This window comes from Bacillus rossius, chromosome 1, assembly GCF_032445375.1.
Source record: "Bacillus rossius redtenbacheri isolate Brsri chromosome 1, Brsri_v3, whole genome shotgun sequence".
In the NCBI taxonomy this organism is placed as follows: Eukaryota; Metazoa; Arthropoda; class Insecta; order Phasmatodea; family Bacillidae; genus Bacillus; species Bacillus rossius.
In genome coordinates, this window is record NC_086330.1 from 121,534,404 (window position 1) to 121,550,963 (window position 16,560).

Consider the following 16,560-nt stretch of genomic DNA (forward strand, 5'->3'; position numbering starts at 1 on the left):
TCATTAACTTCCTCTATTTAACTTATACCCGTGAATCTTATTTACTAAAATATATAAATTTTCAACTTAATGTATTGCACCTTTCGAATGATTCGTATGTTTTGTAGGTACCCGCAAGTCCAAGTGTTGAACTTCCTACCATATCGGATAAAGAAGAGGAATTCTTCTATATTGTGGAATCTGGTGACGTTGAGAAGGCAGGAAGATATCTTGAGAAGAATAAAGATTTAAATATAAACTACAGGAATTATCAGGTAAATGTTTTGTTAACTTCATTGCTGATTAAACATGAACTAGGAAATCTGTGTGGAAGAATGATTTATTTATTTAAAACTTTTAAATACTTCCGATATTATTTATAAGGAAGTAACACATATGACTGTTTAGCAAAACTATATAACTATATAACATATAAACCACCACTTCACATCTGCTTCCAATTAACAGTGTTGAAATGACCTAAGGTTCGAATTATTATTCCTTTAACAAGGAGTTGGGGACGTGTTCTTTTTTTTGCAAATATTGCAATAAATATTTCATATAAGTAATCTTTTGTGTAACTAAGACATATAGATTGCAATTTTACAGATGATTAATGAAGCCACCCATAATTGTCATGAATGACGTATTAGCCATTGTGTTAAAATGCCAGAAGAAGGCTGATGCTCGCAAAGCTCGTTGTGGTCGAGGAACTCGTGCACAAGCCGACACTAGGAGCTACCGACGCCTGGCTAGTAGACGACACGCAGTGCACAGACACGGCACAGCAAGGAACCAGTTCGTGGTTTGAACACGAACGGCATGTTTGATAGGTATGGAGCTGTCGAAAACGTTAGTTGTTATGAAAAATGAAGTGAGTGATGGTCCGTAAAATATATTTATAATATATTTAAAATATATTTATAATATATTTATTTAAAACGCGCTTGTCTCTTGAGAAGCAACACGCATTCACTAGCAAGGACATTTTTTTATTCTCCATGAAATTTCTACTGAAGAAGAGTAAGCCGAAGGTGCAAATGGTGAAAATCAGTTTATTTCATTCTTAATCTATGGTTCTTTCTAAAATCAACTCGGCCAGTGTGTGTATGATAGCGGTATTTATTATTCTAACAGGTCAGGGACAAACATAAATTAGAACAATAAAGGGAATTCGGGAAGAAATCGGCAGTAGCAATACATCGGAGCGTTTGTAACGTATTATTTGTGTGTGTGTTTAGGGGGGGGGGGGATAAATGACAATTGTAATACGTAAGGATGTCCTGAATAGGAAATCGAGTCCGGGTCTTTCCGAGTTCAAGTCTAGGGTTTTATCACCAAGCCTTCTCGTTGGGCGACCAGTTAGGAGTGTTTCACGTCACTTAGTTATTCGCGGAGATATAAGTAGCAAAGTGGTGTAATTATAGCCATGCAAAACATGGACAACTTAAAAGAAAAACTAACAGAATATTGCGGGAGGGGGGGGGGGGGAGGCGAATTTGTGTAGATCCGTGTTTCCTATACTGTGAACAACTCTCAGTGGCTCTTTCCGCGGTCATTATGAGGATGGCAAAAAATAAAAGATCACTAATTAAACACGAAAAACATTTCTGGACAGAGCAATGAAAACCCTATATTTTTTCGAGCATTAAAAAGCGATTTAACACGGCTCCACAAGAAACTTGGGCTTCAAAAAGGACTCTTTGGCTGAAAATGTTTGGTAAAGCCAGCCTCACACAATACACATTTCCTTAGCACTTCTCATACCTATTTTCTGTTAGCGCTCATGCTCTCGTGTAGGTATAATTTCAGTACCCTTCCAAGGGGTCTGGCTCTGGATATGAAAGTTTTCATACCCGAAGTCTAAGCCAAAACCGTAATGTATGGCGAACTCGCATGTAGCCCGTATATACCCGTATATAGCCCCTTTTGTAAACATTAGTGGACGTAACAAATGTAATGGTATGACAAATGAAGCATTATCTCAGTAAAACTACCCTAAAATATATTTGGTCAACTAAAATAATCATAGAAATAAGTAATCACAAGTTTTAAAATACGTAAAGAAAATAAATTATAATAGTAATAACTATTTTTGTCGATTTTCATTCTCGGTAGCGTAGTGGTGTAGTTCGCGGTTGTAATATTCGAGAGGTAATTTTTGATGTGGTTCAAAACCTCGTCACTAAAAAAGCCTTTTTTACTTTTATTTAAATAATAAGACACTGAAGTATACATATTGTGCTTTAAGGAAATATTTTTTATACATTTTGTTTCTCTTATTGCTATAACATTATTCAGGATATGGCTGATTCAATGGTTTTATTTCATACTAGGTAGATTTATTTTTACTTAAAATAAAATTATATGTTCACAAGTAATTTAAACAAAAAATCCCCTAATTAAAACTTCAACGTATATTAGGAAATGAATATCCATAAATTATTAATAAACAAAAACCCTTCACAGAAACCCACACCTTGTTAGAAACGGAAATGCGAGATGGTTTTACTTTTTATGCGAACTATGCGGGTGTCTGTGTCTCACTGGGTTATAAAAAATTGTTGGTTACAATTTCTCAAAGTAAGTAGTAAAATAAGTAATCAAGTAACATTTATAAAATTTGTAAATCGGTAGACTTTTTTACTATTAAAATGAAATCAGCATAATTAATATTGTGAATTAGCTGTATAAGTGTGATTAATGTAGTATTAAAAATATATCATTAATAAACTACATTAAATGCAAATACAATGTCCCTTGTATCCTTATAATTTTATATTATTAGATTTTGAAACTAACCTACCAATAAAAAATACAATTTAATTTCAAAACTGCTCTGTTTTTGTTTTTAAATACTAAACTAAATTTGTTATATTTTTGCAAAAGATTAAAAATAAAAACATTTACCAGGTTTATAAGGTTTAACATAAAAAGCTGCAATTTTCATAATTTTTCCAGTACTTTGTTAAATTGTTTATCCTTCTTCGATATGCTTGCTTTGGTCGGTAACTGTGTTGGCTGGTTTTTTGTTAGCATTCTAGGTATATTATGTACGGAGTTCAGAATTCTTTCTTATACTATACAAACTTTTATGCACATTCTTATACCCATGGGTATAACAAGTTATAGCAGAATATGGGCATCGTGTGGGGTGGGCTTAGCCGCTGGTGAAGATTATGATATAAGGATATATATCCGATATACTTCTGAGCCATCATTTAGATTTAATAAGTAATTACTTATAATTATCTACCTATTTTCAATAATAAATTAGAAAGGTATAACAGATGAAACTACAAAAATAATTAGGTACTTATTAAATAATATCATGCTAATCAATATTGATTGATGGATTGCATATGATAAGGTATAAAAGTCAATATTGAACTAAATTAAATGTCTAAGCAACTAACATATTTAATTGGATAAGGGTTAATACTATATCGGTCAAAATATCTTCGCAAATAACTCTTTTTTAACCAATTTTGAATGATAAATGGTTACTGTGAGGCATCCTTAGAAGATAATCATATGCTATCACAGTCTTTTCTGTAGGCATTTTTAAGACCTACAATATTCTGTTTTACATTAATTTGATGTATCAGTCATTTATTAGTCAGCTTACGTCATTTAAGCGCCTTAAAAGCGTCTTTTTACGACTTGATTATTAAGGATCGAGATATCTCTACTATATTTGAATTTAATATGAATGGGTTATTCTCCAAATGATGGCGAAAACCGCATCAAAATCGATTGTGTTCTTATTTAGAAGATGTAAGCGAACAAACAGACGCGGATAGCGTCTTTATTTTGCAATATTTGACGATACACAACATTTCTCCTTGGTAAGTAACTAGCGCACGAGTGTGTCGTAGGTGAGAAACGTGAGCATGAATTTTTTTTCGCCAGCGCGTAGCTTGCGCACTAAATTTATCCGGCAGTGAGTAGTTAAGCAGCGATTACCCCTCGCCGGATAGCAGTACCACATGCACGGGGACCTCAGTGGCTGATGTCTGATAGAGATAAAGACTACAGAAGAAAGAAGTGTGCGGAAAGCCTGAGAACTTGAAGACTAGCAGAGACTGGAATAGGCCTACTTAACACAAAGGTATAAGACGGAGAGAAAAATGAAAGATATTATAAAAGATGAAAGATGATTGAAGATGACAACAATAGTAGAAGAGGAACTAAGAACATATAAAGAATGAGAAGTATATAAAAAAGAATATAAATTGAAAATAACTGTATATGCAAGATAGAAACACGATAGACGAAGTATACCGACTAAGGAAGACTAGCATAAATATAAATACTACTAGTTGGAGTACAACATCCTGTCCGGTGAGAATGAATGCGATCTGTGACGACGACACGGCTATGAATAGGAAATGTAGATGTGCACGAATGGAAGTGAAGGCTAGCAGTGCTGTAGTGATGCTGTGTGCACGCAGGGCCTGACGGCGCTGCACATGGCGGTGCGCAGCCGCTCGCTGCAGATGCTGCAGCTGCTGCTGGGCGCGGAGGGCGTGCAGCTGGGAGACGCGGCGCTGCACGCGGTGCGCGACGACCAGCCCGCCATGGCCAGCGCCCTGCTGCAGCGCCTCGGGTCGCCCGCCGAGTTCTCCGGCTGCCGCGACAGCAGCGAGTTCCCCGAGCACGTGACGCCCCTCATGCTGGCCGCCATCTGCGGCCACTGCCGCACCGTGCAGATGCTGCTGCGGCGGAGACACGTGCTGGCCCGGCCGCACCCGCCCGGCTGCCCGTGAGTCGGGCCCCTCGCCACCCCCTCTCTCTCCCTGTCTCGTTTTACTCTTCAGTCCATCCCAGGGATACGTCTTCGCCATCTTAGTAGGGGCAACGAGGTATACCCGCAGCAGCGGTTAATTCCTTATGATTGGCTGCCGTCTGCGAGAGATGTCGTTGCCTTGTTTGACCGAGCCACTCAGCACGCGTTTGCTTCAGCACTGAGTTACTCTGATTGGTGTTGTAACACTGTGAACATGCACCTGAAAAAAAAACTCACCCAATCACGAAACACAGATGATGCTACAGTGTTTTAACTTTCAGCTACTCTTAGAATCTTTTCGCGAAATGTGCATGCCCCTACATCTTAGTTTTGTCGATTATCACTGAATAATATTAACTCCAAAACTTGTTGGAATTTGGCTAAGTAATTCTTAAAGAAATTATGGACGTACGCCATTCATTGCGGAACTTCTATAAACATACTGACATACTGTAGGCTTCATACGATAAATCAGTTGGGACGCTTTACAACTTCAGACAGTTCCAGTCAGTCTCGGTGATTTGCGCTGGACAAGTGTTGGACAATGACGTGTCCATAATTTTTCTCAGAATTTTTAACTTTATCTACCCAAATTACTTGCTCGGTAAGGCATAAACCTTATCAATCTAGCTTTTATTTTATCCTATCGCAAAATGAGACAGTATGGGAAACTGGTAAAAAAAAAAAAACGCGAGGCCTTAAATAATATTAATGATGACTTAATACAAAAAAATGGCGCGTGAGACTGATCGTTAATGATCGGCTCTGCCTGCCATGTTTGGGTTATTATCTTTATATTATTTTTTTTATCGAGCACAATTTCTTCGGATGTTCTACTATAAGACCACGGAAGTTTTGTCTCATGTAGCATATTTTGTCTCCAGATATATGCTACTGGTCATTTTCTGCTAACTGCCTGACTATTTATGTCACGGTAACTAATTATAAGAGCAACCACGAATATTTCTCGGATTCTTCGGGTAGCAAAGAAGGCTCTAAGCACACACACACATCTGCTTCACGGTGATGTTAGGGCTACAAAGCTGTTGACACGTCCTGACGACCCCGAGCCAGTCATGAACAAGGAGATGTTACCCAATCACTAGAGTCAACATTTTATGGTTTTATTTTCAGGCCAATTTCGTTTTATAAAAAAGAGACTTCGGTGTAATTGTTTTTATTTTTATGGAATCTGTTTATTAAAAACTGTAGCATATTACTGAAAGAATACAATACTTAAATTATCCATGATAATAATTTATCAAAAAAGGTATAATTTTGGCTGATGCATGATGGACTTTTTCAATATTGTTACGATTTACTGCGGGTTCATAAAGGATAGCCCAATTAAAGATTTTTATCACACACAGTTTTATTTATTGCCACTATTTACATTATTAGCTAAAAATTTAAAAATGCCAATTAATCAATTTTACTTAAAAAAATGTTGCTTCCTCCAGTCACTCGTTTCTCACAACCCACACGCCTCGCTGGGCCGCACCTCTCGCCGCAGCACCCCTCGTGGTCCTCCGTCGCAGGACTCCGTCGCCGCCGTCGCACTTCCCCTTCGCCGAGATCCCACTCGACGCCTCGCTCGGAACTTCGCTCGGGACTCCGCCGCACCCGCGGCACTATCGCCCAGAAACTTCGCCGCGGGAAAACTCCCGACTCCACTCACTCACTCACTCCCTGCCCTGGAACCTTCGTCCGCGGACTTGGCCACTCTGCCGCACCCGCGGCACATTCGCCCCGGAAACTCCGCCGCGGGAAGGCTGCCGCCTGAACTCTCTGAACTCCACTCCCTCCTGAGGCCACCGTCCTCTTTTTATATATCAGCCGTCATTTCTGGAACTGAACGAGTGCGGCTGGGGCCAGTCGCGTCATTCCGCGCCGACACGACGGTAGAAATCTCTCGAAACACTTGTCGGCGGCTCGCGTAACTCCGTAGCTGTCTGGTTTCAGTTACGTGTCAAAGGCAGGGCGCCGCGCGGGGAGTGGTGGGAAGGAGGGGGGAAAGCGAGCATCCTTGTTATCTTCCAGGCGCGCGCGCGCATATCATGTTGCGGCAGCCGCAAGCCAGCTCTGCACCTGCACGTGTCGCGGCCTTGCTAACTTTCGTAACAACATAATGATTTGTTATAATCATGTCTAACTTTTCGGAACAAATAAAAAAAAACCTGTTAAGTATTTCTGTGTTTGAAAAATATTCTAAGGTTGGAATGTAAAAATGAGTAATTAATAACAGATGAAAGACTAAAAATTGTAAAGTTTTCCCAATCTTTTTTTTATTAAATTGTGGTACAAACTTCTATCTAAATAAATTACTTTCATTGAATTTAATATGAAGTTTGATTGAAAATACTGATAGTTTTCATGATTTTTAGTTGCATTTCGGCGCTTTGTTGTGCATTAAAATGAACATCGGTGTTACATGGAGCATTGGCATGTTTTCCACCATATAATCTTGTCCCTACCAATCACGCCTTTACCCGCCAAATGACGTGACTTTGCCATCGACCAATGAGCGTTCTAAAAAAAATAGGCTTGATGATGTGAGGGGTAAGATGAGTCCAGCCTGGAGGGAAATGAATCCGTGAACTTCTCGACCAGCGACGAACACAGGATTATTTTTTTTTTCCGGTCGGGGCTTGAGGTGGACACTAACCCACTGACATTTGAGCCTGCAGCAGAAGCGGTGGGCAATGCGGCTCCTCACACAGTTGAAGGTACAGGTGTTGGAACAGCTCACCTTGCATCAGCCATAGTAGTGTAGTGCAGTGGCGTGCCCAGGATTTTGCTCTGGGGGGGGGGGGGGTCAGGCAGAAGGCTAGGGCCTTTCCGGGGGGCGGGAGCGGGGGGGGGGGGGGGGAATGGAATACCCCCCCAGCTAGGCGGGGGGTCCGGGGGTCCTCCCCCGGGAAAATTTTGAAAAATACGTGTTCAATATTGCTGATATAGGCTATCTAAAATGGAAAGTGAACTAAGTTTAATTAAACATTTATGCTTGTGTCATTGAATTAATTTTAATATCATACTAAATATATACTTTTAATATTAAAATATGTTTAGCCCTGAGGGGGGAGGGGGGTCCCCGCCTCCTAGCGCTGGGAGCCGGCGTGTGCGCGGTGCAGGCGGCAGACGCGCGAGCAGGACGGTCTGAGGGCCGCGGCGGCGCGCATGGACGCGTACCGCGCCGCCTGCAGCCCGGCCTACCTGTGCCAGGCGAGCCGCGACCCGGTGCTCGAGGCCTTCCGGCTGTACCACGAGCTCACCCGCTGCGCGCACCTGTTCGTCGCCTTCCACGGCGCCTACTCGCAGCTGGCGGCCGGCTGCCGGGCGCTCGCCGTCGACCTCATGGGCGAGTGCTCGCCTCTGTCCGCCTCTGTCCGAACTGTTCATCTTAGTGGTTTGTGGCCATTCGTTACCAGTGGCGTGGCCGGGATTTGTGTATGGGGGGGGGGGGGGGTGTTAAGAAGCATTCCACCCCCCCCCCCCCACGGTTTAAAATTTGGATTTTAAGGTGTAAAATATTGCTATTTAAGCAGTTTTCGGTACTTAAATTTAAATATTGTAATGGTAAAATTTTTATTAATTTTAATATGAAATTTGTTTGAGTGATGAATAAGAAATTAATTAAATATTTGGTGCTAAGGGGGGGGGGGAGTTAACCCCTAACCCCCCCCCCCCCCCTGGCTACGCCCCTGTTAGTTACTAATTTTCATTAACAACAGCCCCATGATCCTGATATTATTTTATCTCCCACTTCGGAAAAGGAGAAGGGCATCGTCTCTAACTTCCAAGCCCCCCCCCCCCTTTTTTTTCCCCCTGTCCGGGAAAGCCAACAACTGTTGACACTGGCATAGTGCAGCGTATTCACAGCAGAAACGGCTCCAGGAAGACTGAAAATAGTGCATTTTCAATAAGAGAAAAAATACATTAAATAAGTTGGAGACTGTCCGTGGAGTATTTACATACAAATTTTTGTCTCAAATATTGATCTTAGGTACTGTAATTTCAGAAAACATTTCACTTAATTGAAGGCTAATTAAAACATAATTTATATGCTTTTAACCCAAAAAGCCGCTCTTGCTTCACTGTGTATAGTTCATTCGGACCCATAAGAACACTTGTGAAATAAAACCGACGAAGAAAAATATCACAGACTATAGACCAAAAATTAAAAAAAAATTATTACAATCTGATATACACCTAGTCTTACAAAACTTTTATGTGTTTGAATAACGTGCATTCTAAAATTGTTTTGTTTTTCTATTCGTACGTCAGAATTTTTTTTAGCTAGATAGTTTCTCTCTATCTCTCTCTCTATTTTTTTATAAACATTTACGACGTAGCAGACGCTTCGCCCTGCTCGAAGCACGCCTACATGTACTAGGCTTGTCATGAAGATATCTGTTTAGGCGTGTTGTGGAAGGATACTTAAAGTAGGTTGTAAGCAGAGCTCCAGAAAAAACGTTCATTTAAGACTGTATCAGCTTTAATAATTTTGTATAACTTTTTTCTTATAACCATTAAACGAAAGGACAGCTAAAAAAAAAAAATAATAAAGAAAGGGGTGCAGTTTTCGAAACAAAAAATGTCTAAAATAGGTATGATCACATCAATGTATTTAGTCCAGTTTACAGAAAACTTGGTAAAAACGCGACCACGATTAACATAAGCTTTTCACAAGCACAACACAGTTCTCTACATCGTAATTGAACATGTAATTCATTCTGACTAGCTACAATCATACATTGCGGTAAGATTTACCTACGCCTAGTATTAAATTACGTAGAACTTGCTATAGATTTAACTCTTGCTAATATTATCTTATTACTAAAACCGTGATATGTTTTCGGCCAATCAGAAGCTCTGAACATCCTACTACGTTGTCATTTGAGAACTTACTTAATAAATAAGAAAATACGTGTATTGGCTAAATGGATTTAAGCTATAAACATCACGATACATGTTATGAAGAGGAAAATAATTTATTCCTGCATTTAATTTTGAAATTCCTGTGCTATTATGTATTTTAATCTGTTTACACTAATTGTTTCCTTATACTTGCACACTACCAACTATAGCAACATAAACTTACCGAAGGCTAAAACAACCGAAATAAACAAACGATTGGGGCTAGGTTTAAGTTCGGTGTAGCCAGGCCTCTGGCTAGTTTTGTGTTGTGAAAGTACTTACCGCTATAACTACAATGTGTTAATGATATGTTGATTGTGGCTAGGCCTTTAGTTTCGCTTTAGACTCCGCCCAGCTGAGGCGTTATTTTGTCGGTTAGGTGGCACCCTCGATCCACAGTGGCGCGGAACGGGGACGGATCACGTACACGGAGACGGATCTTACGGAACATTTTACTATCGCGTCGGCTGCTTCCCCAGTGCTCGAAAACTTAACAAATGTCAGTCAATGAGGAGATTACTTTTCAAGTTTACGAAATATTAATTAAATTTAAAAAAAAAATCCTTAGAGATCATAGAATGGGCAAAATTCACATATAGAATATAAATAAACGACAACGTAGTAATACAACACTAGACATCCTTGTACTTGAAACAATTTTTATAGTTTTTAGAACTTAAACACACGTGTCTTCCAGGGGGCATGCAGCCAAAAAACTCGGCTTCAATTGGTCACGCGGAGCAACGCAAGAGGAAGAGCTCAGCATTGCCGAGCTAATCCTTCTGCGCGCTGGTGTATAAATGATGTTAGGTGTGATGGTGGGACGGGCCTAACCGGCACCGCGGGCTGTGGTCGCGTTGCAGCGCAGTGCCGCACCGCGGAGGAGGCGAGGACGGTGCTGATGCAGACCGCCGGCTCCGACTACCCGGGCACCTTCGAGTTCCCTCGCCTCATGCTCGCCATGCGGTACAACCAGAAGGAGTTCGTGGCGCACTCCAACACGCAGCAGGTGCGGTGCCCCGCCCGCCCGCGCGCCTGGCTGGAGGGGCGGGGGTCAGGGGTGTGGTCGTCCCTCTGGCGGCTGTCAACCCGAGACACTGCCGGGCACACGTCCTCACGCCAGTCCGCACCTGTCGGCTAGCAGTAGTGCCGCGATGTGTGACGAATACAGCGATAAGATCATCATAATATATAACAATAGTCCTATTTTAAATCATATTACACTGCCATTCCAACTGTGACAACAGATTTTTTTTTACAATTTTTTTTGTAACAACGGTTGAACCCACACTTTTCTTCGACTGGGTTTCCTCTTTTTTTTTGCTTCTCTTCTCGCAGCAGAGCAAGCACTAGAAGTGCTCCTGCTTCCTCGGCTTCTAACGTCTCATTGACCTACCGCTGGGAAGAGAAGTTGATAACACAAGTTGTCTGGTGTGAAACCAGCCCCAAAGGAGTCTTCACGCGGCAGTCAACTAGTACACACACACACCTACATACACACACATACACACATATATATAATATATGTATATATATTATATGTGTGTATATATATATATATATGTATATATGTATATATGTATATATGTATATATGTATATATGTATATGTATATATATATATGTATATATATATGTATATATATATATATCGAGTGGTTGGTAATCAAACATTTAGTTTTTCCCTACATGGCCTTATGTTAAGAAAGTGAAGTAGCTACTCGAATGTGGAAGAAATGTTGGTATTCTTTCCTGATAAATTATCTTTGGGTCAATTTTATAAATTCTTACGATCAAATTCCTGTGGAATCGCGTAATTTCACGCAGAATTTTTTTTCTAGTACGAAATCATAAATTGAAATTTTTGCATTGAGCATCACTTTAATTTACATTCGAATAAATTTTCAATTTTCTTTTCCCATTATGTCCATATTTTAAAAAGAACACTAGACAAACAAACAAAATAAAAATGAAAAACATATTTGCGGGGCCCTGCTAGCCGCAGACGAGACCCGCTGTAAACTTCTGTGTTGTACGTATGCATTTGTGCTATTTGTATGTTGTTAACGTGCTATCGCGAATGTAGCCATTATAGAGATTCATGTAAAAGAGAAAGTTCAACTTTATCAATGAAACGATCCAATTCTAGGACTGTTGTGGACTATGAACATTTGTAGAAGCTTCAGCTAATATTCCATGCATTATGTTAAAGTTTCGTGCCAATTTGATTAGTACCTACCTTTATTTATATAGTGGCAAAAGGTACTATAACATTTTCCTGCAAATCATTTTTGTAATTATTTCGTCACTTGTGCCGCGAGTGTGCTGCCATCTATCAGTCGCGGCAACCAACTGTACTTTAGCTCAGCGAGATGTGTTCATAGTAACCGTAAATCCAGTTATAACAAGTTTGTCAGCATACATATTTCAGTACAATTATTAAGTTCGATACTATAACTAAAACCTATTTATATCACTCATTATTAATTGTATGATTTATAAAAAACTGATTTATACTGCGGGTCGAGCATACGCGGCTGGGTGACCAGGGCCGGTGAAAGGTAAATTGGCGCCCTAGGCGAAAAACCTTAATGCCCCCCCCCCCTTGCCCCCCCCCCTGGCGGGACACCCCAAAATAATTTTCCTTGCCTCAAAATACATCACGTAAGCCTAAGATTTTGTCAATAATCAAATGTAAGCAGGCTTATGTTTTTTTTTTACTTTTTTTACTTATTACAAATCATAAACAGGTCACCGTGGACTTTAAATAATTACTTATATCAATATAAACATTCCAAACTGTTACAAAAAAATCCATTTTCATCTAGTTTCAATAATCGTTAAACATATGATATCAGCTGTTATGTGTCGTGCTGCGCCGCCCCCAGCTACTTGGCGCCCTACGCGGTTGCCTAGTTCGCCTGTACGGACGCGCCGGCCCTGTGGGTGGCGTGACGCGCTTCTCTGATCGGCCGTCCCGGCGCGCGCAGGTGCTGCTGGCGGCGTGGAGCGGCACGTGGCACGAGTGGCAGCTGCGCCCCGCGCCGCTCAAGATGCTGACGGTGCTGGGCAGGGTCGCCCTGCTGCCCGTGGTGGCTGCCGTGTACGCGGCGGCGCCCTTCACGGAGCGGGCGCAGTTCTGGCGGCTCGCCGTCAACAAGATGCTCAACAGCATCGCGGCCTACCTGGTGTTCCTGTCGCTGCTGCTGGCCCACTCGCTCGCGAGCAAGGAGGGCCAGACGCGCGCGCAGGCCCGGTCCGGCAAGTGTCAACAACATAACCTCAGCAGATAAGGCTGGGCTGGAAAACACACGAGATTAACGTGAAAATAAATTAATTTCCCTCGAAATTAAATTAAATTAAACTCAGGCCATTTGTAGCCACCAAGCTTTGCAGCGAATTTCCAAAGTCAGTTATTTCACAATCCCCGTCACAAAACAGGCACAAAACAGGAGGTTAGGGGCCGCATTCAGCAGCCTGGGACTCCTCGCGGGCCTCGGGGTTCGATGCCAGGTTCGGGTACTCGGCCCCTGGATCCGCTACTGGCGATGATGGTATCCCCGTTAGTCAGCAATGGCTGCTTGGGGTTGTTCCGGGCACACATACGGTGCGCAGAGCTTCAGGAAAAACAACGCGACTTGAAAACTTCTCAAGATATCCGAGTGGAGTCTGCTTACGAAAAGCATTTAAGAGTTCGCTGAGGGCCGAATAGTACTTTTGATTTTAGATTAAGTTTTTAAACTATGTATATTTTTAGAATAGTTAAAATGGCTAAAACGCATGTTTTCAGAGTAATTTTTAGGCGTAAAACATCCGGTACAGATTCTTAAAAGCACTTAAGGGACTTGCATTACACCTGTATCTTCATTTTTATACCACATAACGTTACGGTCACCGCTCAAATTTCACAGTTATCCTGTGACGACGAGAAGACTGCGCGCCAGTTCAGAGCCTTGCGCTTAGAGGCGACACCGCGCTAGAAGCACCACCGAGCGTCGCGCTTATCAACCCGCCTCACTAACACAGACACACCCCTGACGAGGTGGGCCCCTTCTGAGCCGTCGACTCTGAGGGCTTGGCCCCGATGTACAACGGGCCAACTAACAGCCAGTTTTTCAGGGCCGCGAGAATTTAAAGTACCGAAAAATAAGGCACCGAAAACATAAGTTATTTAACCTGCGGGAATGATTTTATTTTTAAAAAGTCATGTCAAATATAACAATTTAAATCACAACAGGAAGATAAAAAGAAGAAATAATTAAACAGCCTTTAGCTTTGAAAAACCTTAGAATTTAGTTGTACAATATGCTGTATTAAAACTGATAAAAAATAAGCTAAGATTTGTAAAATATAATGATGTTTGGGGAGGGAAGGGTGGCGGCTAAAGAGTGTTTGCCTAGAGCGCTATATGCTTTGAACCGGGGCCTGGGGACAGCGACTGCTATCAATGAACTAAATGTAACGACATGCTGAACAACGGCACATTTTTATCAAAACAAACCTTATTTTTCACACAAATAATTTCTTTTTTAATTTGTATGTCACTGTGTTTTGATCTAAAATATAATGATGTTATTGGTTATTAGAATTAACCTTGTTTTATAATATCGCCTGATTAATCCATTTATACCACTCACGGAAATGTAAACTAAGATGAAAAAATATTTTTTGTTATAATAAAAAATTTCTTTCCATATGGTAGGCCATAAAACAAAATAGGTTTTGCCTCCCCCCCCCCCTCTTCCTAAAAGAAAGATTTCGTCAACTAAGTTTCAGTTTTAAATCGCTGTATGGAATTAAATATTGATAAAATGTTAATGATAAAGTGGAAAAAAAATAAACAATGTTTTAATTTGAATACTTATTTGTTATGGTTTCCTTAGAATAAGCAGTGTCTAGCTACTTTGTGTTCAAAACTCGTATAAACCCCCAAAACACAAAATGGTCTGTGATCCATGTGCTAATAGCACGCATACCTGGTAAGGGGATGCGAAAGGTATTGCTTTTATATAAGGAATCATGTCTTTTAAAACATTTCCTGATTACTATTTCAGGCAATAAGAGATTTTAAGGGGGGATTATGCGACATACCTCTGACAAACTTCTTTGAAGATGGATTGTCAATGGTGCAATAAATAGTTTGATAGCTAGAATCACCAGTCGTAACTTGATAAATTGAGAAATTCTGTAGAGATTCCTGAAAAACATAATGTATGCAGGCCAAACGCTGAGAGATTATTTAATAACTCGCAATTTAGTGGAATAAAATTTAGCACAGTAGATCCCTGCTATTTGTTGCCGAAGTCCAGAGTAAGAAAGCTCATCATGAACCTACTAATCAATTTCTGGGCGAAATTTCAGGGGGGAAAAACAATTAGAAGACAATTTGTATTTAGATAGCAACATATATTATTTTGGTCCAAAAAAGTGAATCACAGGTGTTTTAACACCAAGAAATGTATTACTGTTTTTGCGATTTTAATTTCGCGTCGTCTACTTCCTTCTGTGGTTTCGCCCAGCCAGAAACATTAACCAAGAAGGGTATCTTATGTCAACCTTTTCATGTTGCACCCCTTTATAAACTACAGTCTTTGCTTGGGGCATTGAAGTTATAACATGAAGTATCGAAGTTTCATTGTACTGTCTAGAAATATTCACACTTGAGCATCACATAAAAAACAGAAGATATGACTGCAATTACTTAAAACACGCAATTGAATACTTATATTTTTTGTGAAATTATGTTTAGCAAATATAATTAAAACTGTTAAATTGCTAACATTTTCCTTTGCAGGTTTGGAAGTTATAATCGTTATTTTCGTGGTCGGCCATGTGTGGAATTTGGTCAGAATATGCTTATTGCTGGGTGTCAACCATTTCGTACATCAATATACTAACTGGTAAGTATTTTGCTCACACTGAAGTTGAAAATTTTACGTATAACCTACTGATTATGGTAGTTTTATGTCATTTCACTGGATTCTTGCTTAAGAATCCATCTGAGAGAGGCCAGCATGACCATATTGTATTAGCTGTTCTCACCAGAGACATCGCAAACATGTACATTGCTTGGCTGCTGAGAAAAAAGATACATCTGTACCGAAAGGTTAATTTTGCAGATACTTTCACCAAACAATTTACAACAAAGCATAACTGACTGCATTGGATTGCGTAAGTGCGATGTAATACTGAAACAATTTTCTAGCAAGTGGTGTCTTTCCCGACACACAAACACACCCACACCCACAAACACAACAAACACACACACACACACACACACCTACACACACATATATATATACATACATATATCGTGGAAGTCCCACTTCAGGTCCCCTGGCTAACGATTTGTTACTTGTTGAAATATAGTTTAAGATCCCACGCCACAATTACTTATGACGTCACCCACATCCTCCATTCAACCTCAGTACATTGATGTCTTCGAGGATAATCATCCAGGTAAAGAAACTAAACATGTTGCGATTGAATATTTAATTATTTCGCCCCCACAATTCCTTCGTCTTGTCGGATCACAATTTACTATCGTCAGCATGCTTATGTAAGGTTACTATACTATAGTATACTATACTGCATCAGGAATATTATATCCCAGGTCGAAGTGAGTCTACTTCTAACCTCACGTAATCATTCTTCGATTCTGTCTCACTACTCAACAAACTAGTCCTGCTTTGCCTTTCCCTAAGGAAATACTGACCTTCCTCCTCTTTAATCTTGAAGAATGCACAATGGCGTTTATCTCGTGCGGCCACGTTGTGCGCCATCTGCCTCATCTGCGAAGGGTTGTAGGTTATGCCAACACCTCTACACGATTCAAACTTACGAGCCGTGCGTTGGTATTAAATGGTTCGGAGTCAA

General features: G+C 40.6%; 1 protein-coding gene across 1 annotated transcript; it reads left to right on the forward strand.

Moving 5' to 3' along the window:
• Positions 1 to 2,971: 2,971 nt before the first annotated feature.
• LOC134534332 (short transient receptor potential channel 6-like) lies at positions 2,972 to 12,977 on the forward strand. The gene is made up of 5 exons (XM_063372774.1): positions 2,972 to 2,983; positions 4,434 to 4,744; positions 7,900 to 8,126; positions 10,549 to 10,745; positions 12,675 to 12,977. The coding sequence occupies exons 1-5, from the start codon at positions 2,972 to 2,974 to the stop codon at positions 12,975 to 12,977; spliced, it is 1,050 nt and encodes a 349-aa protein (XP_063228844.1).
• The last annotated feature ends 3,583 nt before the right edge of the window (positions 12,978 to 16,560 follow it).

Bases quoted from the DNA above. Each gene is read 5' to 3' on its own strand.
- LOC134534332 (XM_063372774.1), top strand. The intron at 4,745-7,899 runs GTGAGTCGGGCC...TGCGCGGTGCAG, and splicing joins CCGCACCCGCCCGGCTGCCC to GCGGCAGACGCGCGAGCAGG. The intron at 8,127-10,548 runs GCGAGTGCTCGC...GTCGCGTTGCAG, and splicing joins GCTCGCCGTCGACCTCATGG to CGCAGTGCCGCACCGCGGAG.